At 48.2% G+C, this 9698-nt stretch overlaps 1 protein-coding gene across 1 annotated transcript in view; it reads left to right on the top strand.

Annotated features, from left to right (window-relative positions):
- Positions 1–907: 907 nt before the first annotated feature.
- The window catches only part of SMARCC1 (SWI/SNF related, matrix associated, actin dependent regulator of chromatin subfamily c member 1), a gene marked incomplete at both ends in the record, with an annotated part of 29496 nt that continues 20705 nt past the window's right edge, over positions 908–9698 (top strand). Inside the window, 7 exon segments of the mRNA XM_040355332.1 lie at positions 908–1027; positions 2907–2992; positions 3083–3164; positions 5099–5191; positions 5287–5356; positions 6986–7058; positions 8575–8650. Coding sequence (XP_040211266.1) covers positions 908–1027; positions 2907–2992; positions 3083–3164; positions 5099–5191; positions 5287–5356; positions 6986–7058; positions 8575–8650 — 600 coding nt within the window.

Below are 9698 nucleotides of genomic sequence, written 5' to 3'. Positions count from 1 at the left end.
GGCTCTGTGTAATCTGATGGGTGGTATCCTTGCAGTGTGGGCTGTGTGTAATCTGATGAGTGGGCTCTGTGTAATCTGATAGGTGGGCTCTGTGTAATCTGATGTGGTCTCCTGGCAGTGTGGGCTCTGTGTAATCTGATGGGTGGTATCCTTGCAGTGTGGGCTGTGTGTAATCTGATGGGTGGGCTCTGTGTAATCTGATGGGTGGTCTCCTGGCAGGGTGGGCTCTGTGTAATCTGATGGGTGGTCTCCTTGCAGTGTGGGCTCTGTGTAATCTGATGGGTGGGCTCTGTGTAATCTGATGGGTGGTCTCCTGGCAGGGTGGGCTCTGTGTAATCTGATGGGTGGTCTCCTTGCAGTGTGGGCTCTGTGCAATCTGATAGGTGGGCTCTGTGCAATCTGATAGGTGGGCTCTGTGCAATCTGATAGGTGGGCTCTGTGCAATCTGATAGGTGGGCTCTGTGCAATCTGATAGGTGGGCTCTGTGCAATCTGATAGGTGGGCTCTGTGCAATCTGATAGGTGGGCTCTGTGCAATCTGATAGGTGGGCTCTGTGCAATCTGATGGGTGGTCTCCTGGCAGGGTGGGCTCTGTGTAATCTGATGGGTGGGCTTTGTGTAATCTGATGGGTGGGCTCTGTGTAATCTGGGTGGTCTCCTGGCAGGGTGGGCTCTGTGTAATCTGATAGGTGGGCTCTGTGTAATCTGATGTCTTGTCTCCTTGCAGGGTGGGCTGTGTGTAATCTGGGTGGTCTCCTTGCAGGGTGGGCTCTGTGTAATCTGATGGGTGGGCTCTGTGTAATCTGATGGGTGGGCTCTGTGTAATCTGATGTGGTCTCCTGGCAGGGTGGGCTCTGTGTAATCTGATAGGTGGGCTCTGTGTAATCTGATGTCTTGTCTCCTTGCAGTATGTTCAGGCGGATTCCCCCACCAACAAGACTCTGGCTTCTCTGGTCTCTCAGCTGCTGCAGTTCCAGGAAGATGCTTTCGGACGGCACGTCACCAACCCGGCCTTCACCAAGCTGCCTGTGAGTATCTCGAGGTGCCGCTGGAAGTTGTTTTTTTTTTTTTTGGGGGGGGGTTATTGCATATTCTAAAAAACCAAAAAGGAACCCACAAGCCAAATCTTGTGCATTGTGACAAATCTGTTACAATGTAGCGAGACAGAATCATACAATGTAGCCACAGGATCACATCTGCAGAGTAACAAAATGTAGCGAAGTCTCCGCCCTCCTTCAGTCTGATGAGAACCTCCAGGGCCAGAGATGGCCGACGTCCTTCTGTATATGGCGGGTTGTGAGGCATGCATCCATAACCCAGCGCAGTTTCAGGTCGCATGTCTGGCAGTGGGCGGGGCTTACTGACGCATGACCCGAGTCGCGCTCTGAGCCCTGCAAGTGCCACCAACAGGGCCCCCGTCTTCCACCTCTTGCAAAGTCTACAAGTGTATAATCTGGGAGAGCCGTACTCTGTACCCCCAGCAGAAGAGATTCTTCTATAATAAAATATTGGGAGAGATTTTTTCAGACTTTAGCGGGCCGGACTAAAACAAGCGGGAAATATTGCGCCCCCAACGTCGGCATCAAGGGAAGGAACAGTGTTCCTTCCATTGACGATGGTGGTCACTGTTCCTCCCATTGATGCCGACATGATGGGGGGCCACTGTTCCTCCCATTGATGGGGGGCCACTGTTCCTCCCATTGATGGGGGGCCACTGTTCCTCCCATTGATGCCGACGATGGGGGGGGCCACTGTTCCTTCCGTTGACGTGGGGGGAACAGTGGCCCCCCAGCATCGGCATCGGTGGAAGCAACAGTGGCCCCATGGGCTGAATAAACCCCTCAGAACACTCTGTGGACGAGAAGGATGGGAGACCATGGTCACATGACCGGAATATGGTCCCGCTGGCTACCAATCTAAGTCATCTTGGACAGTTCGGCATTTGTTCAACATGGCCCCCGAAGCGGTGCTCGTTGCCCTCCTCCGTCGGCGCCATCTCTCCAGGAGTGACTTCCACGTATTGCGTCTCCGGCGCATGCCCCTGCGACTAACGGCACGTTAGAAGCGGCACGCTCAGTGCGCCGTTGACACCGGTGCCTTATTATTGCAAATATCTCCTAAACCGCGAGGGGGAGGGGTGGTGATACAGCCAATAGGATGGCTTTTACATTTTATAGGGCGTTTCTGGGTGAAATATATCTGGATGAGGCCTTCAGCTGCACCCATCATCCAGATATCACCACTCAAAGTCGAGGACATCCTATGACGCCCACCTAGGGGGGAGTGGTTAAGGCTCTAGCCTTTTTGGTCTGAAGTGTTCCCCCCCCCCCCCCCCCCCGAAACTTCTATTTAGTGTGCCAGTCTTCATTGGCCGGTGCGGGGTGACGTCGTCATCCCGGCACACAGAGCCCGCCCCGGTGATATAGGCCAAGCTGTGCATGCCGCAGAACACTGAGCAGGCAGGTGGGTGTATTTTATTGCAGAAGATGCTTGCAGGTAAATATTCTGCCGGCTTGCAATCTTTTAAATGTGTCGCTTTTTGTTTTTTTAATTATTTTTATTTATATATATATATAATTTTTTTTATTTGTATCTTTTTTTTATTTTTATTTTTTTATATCTTTATATCTTTCTTTATATCTATATATCTTTCTTTATATCTATATATCTTTCTTTATATCTATATATCTTTCTTTATATCTATATATCTTTCTTTATATCTATATATCTTTCTTTATATCTATATATCTTTCTTTATATCTATATATCTTTCTTTATATCTATATATCTTTCTTTATATCTATATATCTTTCTTTATATCTATATATCTTTCTTTATATCTATATATCTTTCTTTATATCTATATATCTTTCTTTATATCTAATTTTTTTTTTTTCCCTCTAACAGATGAAGTGCTTCTTGGATTTTAAGCCTGGTGGCCCCCTGTGCCACATCCTGGGGGCGGCGTACAAGCACAGGAGTGACCAAGGATGGTAGGAGATGATTTTATTGCTTTTGTGTGAATTCTCTGCACTTTACTGCTCAGGATTGAATGTCGGTGATCTTCTTCTCCCCCCACACAGGAGGAGGTTTGATTTGCAGAACCCGTCCCGGATGGACCGCAATGTGGAGATGTTTATGGCGATTGAGAAGACGCTGGTGCAGGTGAGTCGGGGAAATCCTCAGTTACTTTTTAGTTGGCGTCTTGATGTTCCAGCAAAGGCTGAGCTTGGGGGTTTATGTGTGGATCTTGGTCTGAGCTACGCAGCCATGATTAAAGCGGGATCTCCAACCACAATTAGCATTTTTTAAATGTATGTCCTTTCATCCTGTGTTTTTATAATATCCGGTCACTTACTATTTTACAACCCGCCGCCGATCCGCATAGATATTCAAAAAAATATAGTTTATAAAACTATGTCTACACCGGTGTCATTTTGCTTGTGGGCATTGTGAAGCCCACAAGTACTTCCTGGAAGTCTTGGATTTGGAGTGATAATTGGACAGCGCACTGCATCCTGGGAAATGATGACACACATTTCCCAGGAGCATTAGAGGGAGATGATGTCAGGATCCTAGGTGATTACAAAGGCAGATTTCGTGGGACCGCATAGCAACAGGCATTTCCAGATGAGTAAAAGATGAGTTTTTTGGACTTTTTTAGGTCTAATGAACACAATGAGAAAAAAATTGGTGGACGAAGTGTGTGTGTGTGTGTGTGTGTGTGTGTGTGTGTGTGTGTGTGTGTGTTTTTTTTTTATAAATATATACATTGTTTTGTCTTGGCACAATAAAAAAACAGTTCCTAGTGTCTTGATTAACTGGAAGCTTATATCATGTGCTCATATTGAGGGGTGGTGCCTTGACCTCTTTCAAATGGGGGTCTTCCACCTTGTGCTTGCTTTAGTTCAGCCGTCTTCAAACTGTGGCCGGGGGGGCCGAATGAGACCATTTGCCCTTTTTCAGTCCATGGGGCCACTGTCCCCCACCCCCCCCATTGTCGGCATTAATGGAAGGAACAGTGCCCCCCCCCCCCCCCCATCGTCTATGGAAGGGCCACTGTTCCTTCCATTGATGCAGACGATGGGGGGGGGCACTGTTCCCTTCCTTCATGGGGGGGGTGGGGGCCTCTGTTCCTTTCCTTGATGGGGGGGCCTCTGTTCCTTTCCTTGATGGGGGGGCCTCTGTTCCTTTCCTTGATGGGGGGGCCTCTGTTCCTTTCCTTGATGGGGGGGCCTCTGTTCCTTTCCTTGATGGGGGGGCCTCTGTTCCTTTCCTTGAGATGGGGGGGCCTCTGTTCCTTTCCTTGATGGGGGGGCCTCTGTTCCTTTCCGAGATGGGGGGGCCTCTGTTCCTTTCCTTGAGATGGGGGGGCCTCTGTTCCTTTCCTTGAGATGGGGGGGCCTCTGTTCCTTTCCTTGAGATGGGGGGGCCTCTGTTCCTTTCCTTGAGATGGGGGGGCCTCTGTTCCTTTCCTTGATATGGGGGGGGCCTCTGTTCCTTTCCTTGATATGGGGGGGCCTCTGTTCCTTTCCTTGATGGGGGTGGGGGGCTCTCTGTTCCTTTCCTTGATGGGGGTGGGGGGCTCTCTGTTTCTTTCCTTGATGGGGGGGGGGGCTCTCTGTTCCTTTCCTTGATGGGGGGGGGGGGCTCTCTGTTCCTTTCCTTGATGGGGGGGGGGCTCTCTGTTCCTTTCCTTGATGGGGGGGGGGCTCTCTGTTCCTTTCCTTGATGGGGGGGGGGGGGGCTCTCTGTTCCTTTCCTTGATGGGGGGGGGGGGGGCTCTCTGTTCCTTTCCTTGATGGGGGGGGGGGGGGCTCTCTGTTCCTTTCCTTGATGGGGGCTCTCTGTTCCTTTCCTTGATGGGGGCTCTCTGTTCCTTTCCTTGATGGGGACGCAATGGCTCCCGCTTGCTTTAGTCCGGCCCCCTAAAAGTCTGAAATGGTAAATCGGATGTTTTTTTGTTTAGAAAGTTTGGAGACCCCCCCCAGATCTTGTTCCTCTAATCCTGATTGAGATTAAGTTTCTTAAGCTTTTGAGTGTTTTTTTTTTTTTTTGTTTTTTTTCCTCACCTTCCTTCATGTGGTTTCATCTTTCAGAACAACTGTCTGACCCGACCCACCGTCTTCCTCGTCCCAGAAATCGAGTTGAAGTTGGCCAATAAATTGAAAGACATCGTCAAGCGTCATCAGGTGAGCGTCCTATCAGGACTGCGGCAGAGACGTTTCTGTAGGTCGCTTGTCATTTTCCGGTGGGTGACTCCTCCCCCCCTTTGTTGTGTTTTTAGGGTACAATTACAGAAGATAAGGGGAAGGCCTCTCACCATGTTCACCCCGTTCCTACCTCACTGGATGAAGGTAAGTTGTGCTTGGCTTGACCTGCGTCTTATCAGATGTGCGCTTCTGGGTTCGGAGCTGTCTCGGATGTGCGCTTCTGGGTTCGGAGCTGTCTCGGATGTGCGCTTCTGGGTTCGGAGCTGTCTCGAATGTGCGCTTCTGGGTTCGGAGCTGTCTCGGATGTGCGCTTCTGGGTTCGGAGCTGTCTTGGATGTGCGCTTCTGGGTTCGGAGCTGTCTCGGATGTGCGCTTCTGGGTTCGGAGCTGTGTCGGATTGGGGGGGCTTCTGGGTTTGGAGCTGTGTCGGATTGGGGGGGCTTCTGGGTTTGGAGCTGTCGGATTGGGGGGGCTTCTGGGTTTGGAGCTGTGTCGGATTGGGGGGCTTCTGGGTTTGGAGCTGTGTCGGATTGGGGGGCTTCTGGGTTTGGAGCTGTGTCGGATTGGGGGGCTTCTGGGTTTGGAGCTGTGTCGGATTGGGGGGCTTCTGGGTTTGGCGCTGTGTCGGATTGGGGGGCTTCTGGGTTTGGAGCTGTGTCGGATTGGGGGCTTCTGGGTTTGGCGCTGTCGAATTGGGGGGCTTCTGGGTTTGGCGCTGTGTCGGATTGGGGGCTTCTGGGTTTGGAGCTGTCGGATTGGGGGCTTCTGGGTTTGGAGCTGTCGGATTGGGGGCTTCTGGGTTTGGAGCTGTCGGATTGGGGGCTTCTGGGTTTGGAGCTGTGTCGGATTGGGCGCTTCTGTGTTTGGCGCTGTGTCGGATTGGGGGGCTTCTGGGTTTGGAGCTGTCGGATTGGGGGGCTTCTGGGTTTGGAGCTGTGTCGGATTGGGGGGCTTCTGGGTTTGGAGCTGTGTCGGATTGGGGGGCTTCTGGGTTTGGCGCTGTGTCGGATTGGGGGGCTTCTGGGTTTGGAGCTGTCGGATTGGGGGGCTTCTGGGTTTGGAGCTGTGTCGGATTGGGCGCTTCTGTGTTTGGCGCTGTGTCGGATTGGGGGGCTTCTGGGTTTGGAGCCGTGTCGGATTCGGGGGCTTCTGGGTTTGGAGCTGTGTCGGAACCTCATTGATGCAACAGATGATCGAAAATCATTTGTGCTCAGTCTATGGGCGGGGTTGCAGATTTTGCATTGGGGGTCTTGGAAGACCCTTCGGACATTATGGGTTTAAAAGCTCCTTGGCCATGTTGAACAAATGCAGAACTGTCCAAGATGACTTGGATTGGTAGCCAGCGGGACCATATTCTCCCATGGTCTCCCATGCTTCCCGTCCACCGAGTGTTCTGAGGGGTTTTTGGGGGTGCCAGGGCAGGCGGGGGGAAGATTTTCCCAGACATAGATGGGGGAATCTCCCGCACAGATGGCAATATGAACTGGTTTCCAAAAAAGAGTACCTGTACCTCAGATCTCTGTGCCTCAGTCTCCCGTCCTCAGCATCTCATCAGAAGATTGCTCCTTCCAAAATGGCGGCCGGAGTCACCGCTGTGCACACTCCTGGTCCAATCGCTGTGCTCCCTCTAGTGGCTGGGAACTGTCCCTAGAGTGGGATTTCTCTCTGGCTGGATTGGTATTGGCTCTGTAGAATTGGCCTCCCTTTGGGGGGTCGTTGTCTTCCGGTGTCACGGCCGACTCTTGTTGAATTTTTTTATTTTTTTATCTTTAGCAGACGAATGGCTGAGACCCGTGATGAAAAAAGAGAAGCAAGTTCTTGTACACTGGGGTTATCACCCGGACAGGTGAGCGGAGTTCCGTCTCTGTACAGGGACAGGCCGAATGGAAGAGCCGTCCTTTGTAAAGTGGGTTGTAAAGCTCCAGACATGGGAAACGCTGCTATAGAGGGATGTGCTTTGTTCAACTCCAGTCCTCAAGGCACACCGACAGGTCATGTTTTCAGGCTTTCCATTATTTTGCACAGGTGATTTGATCAATTTCACTGCCTTAGTAATTACCACAGCCGTTTCATCTGAGGGAAATCCTGAAAACATGACCTGTTGGGGTGCCCCGAGGACTGGAGTTGAAAAACACTGCTCTATAGTGTGTTCTGCTCCCACTCCAGAGCACTAAGTGTCATTTCTGTGTGCTTCCTCTTTCCTATAATCTGCATTGGTCGCTTATTCTTATTAGTGTTCCTGACACCAAGAGAAAAATGGTGACAGGGGAGGAACCTGCACAACACAGCCTTTGATTGACGGCATCGGCTCTGTTTTTGTGTGGAGGGGGGATATATGTAAAAAAAGAGTTGATGGCTGTCATTTATAGGCTGTGTTGTGGAGGTTCCTCCCCTGTCACTATAATATATATATATATATATATATATATATATATATATATATATATATATAAAAAAATGCAATTCAAAAGAAAACGGCATTAAAATAAAAAATTATATATTCATAAATATATATTCTATAATTTTTATTTTAATGCAATTTTATTTTGATTTGGTAGAGAATAAAAAAAATATATATATGTGTGTGTGTGTGTGTGTGTGTGTGTATATGTCTCAATTCAAAATAAAATTAAATTTTTAATTAAAGTGATTTTTTTTAATTTGTATACATTACATACACTTTGTTTTGCAGAGAATATTGCAACATTGATTTACTTTTTTTTTTTTTTTTTTTTTTTTTTTAGAAGTATATTTATTAATGTTGCAATATTCTCTGCAAAACAAAGTGTATGTAATGTATACAAATTAAAAATTATATTTAATTCAATTTTATTTAGTATATAAAATTGAAAATTTATATATTGCAACATTTACATACTGTATAAAAAATCGTTAAATTTAGTATTTTTTTTATGATTTTTTTATACAGTATGTAAATGTTGCAATATATAAATTTTCAATTCAATTCAATTTCAATTTTCAATTCATTTTATATACTAAATAAAATTGCAACATTTACATACTGTATAAAAAAATCATATAAAAAAAAAAATGCTAAATTTAAGATTTTTTTTATACAGTATGTAAACTTTTATAAAAATAAGTTGCAATATTTAACCTTCAGAACAAAGTGTATATAATGTGTATTTAATTTTTTTTAATGCAATTTTTTTTTATTTTGAATTGCATTTTTATAAAAAAATAAAATCTGTATATGCAAAAATGACCTTCGCTATAGTACTGGAAGGTTTCTTCAGCATTGTAAAATTTGTATTGGCTGCTGAAACGTTTTCTGCAGTTCCAGGTTAAGCCTTGTCTTGTCATCAAATTTGGTAACCTTTTCTGTTTTGCCCCCTCCCCAGCTATGACTCCTGGGTGCCGGTCTCGGATCTCGATGCCGAAGTTGAAGATGCTCCCGTTCCGGAGAAGCCTTGGAAGGTGAGAACTGGAATTTGCCCCTTTTATCCCCTCACCTAGCAAGGTTCATTTATACACCTCCTGGTATTCCAAGGGGGGTAAAAAGAAAAAAGCAATCCCTGCCAAGAGCCCCTTGAAAGCCAAGAGCCTGGTATACTGTGCCGGGAGCTCGGGGGAGGATCCAGTGAACCTGGAAGCACTCTGCAGTAATTGCTTCCCTGTTCAGAGCTTGTTGGACTCCCAGACACAGGACTGTGCTTGATGGGATGTTGTGGAGGGGAAAGGGAGGGATTCATTTCCATAAAGAGGACCTGTCCACCTGCTCATGCTGTCATAGGAAGCTTTGGAGGGAAAAGTGTTCAAACAGAACTACGCTGCATTGCACCCCCACATACCAAAATCCCTACTTCATTCAGGTTGGCGTCTCTCCCTGTCATATGGGGGTGGGGGGTCTGTGCTGATAATCGGCATATTGATTATCAGCGCATTGGTACATTTGAGGGGGCTGAGAATCACCTGCAGGCCCGCCGGAACCCGACAGGCAAAGCAAGCAATTGCCTGGGGCCCCCGAGCCTGCCAGGGGCCCCAGCAGTGAGGGCCCTTGCCGCCCCGCTGCGTCCTGCAGTCCGGTACAGGAGATTCAGGTTCCTGTTCCCGGCCGGACTGACAGGAAGTGCACACACTGAGTGTTCACTTCCTTTCAGTCCGGCCCCGGGAACAGCAAACTGAATCCCCTGTACAGCGCGGTTATGGTACACGGCCGACCGGACTGCAGGAGGACGCAGCGGTGCGGCAAGGGCCCTCCCTGCTGGGGCCCCTGTGCGGACACCAACATATGCCGACGTGTGCGTACGTGTGAGGCGGAGGATAGAGGTAAGCCGCCAAATACCCCCCCGCTACTTTTTTTTTTGCAAAAAATAAAAACTGCAGAGGTTATAAAATACCACCAAAGGAAAGCTCTATTTGTGGAAAGAAAATGATAAAAATGTAGTTTGGGTACGGTGTTGCACGACCGCACAGTTGTCATTCAAAGTGCAGCAGCGCTGAAAATTGTCCTGGGCAGTAAGGG

The sequence above is a fragment of the Rana temporaria genome, chromosome 5, assembly GCF_905171775.1.
Source record: "Rana temporaria chromosome 5, aRanTem1.1, whole genome shotgun sequence".
Lineage (NCBI taxonomy): Eukaryota > Metazoa > Chordata > Amphibia > Anura > Ranidae > Rana > Rana temporaria.
The sequence above is the reverse complement of the archived record's forward strand: the minus strand, read 5'-3'. Positions and strand labels throughout refer to the sequence as shown.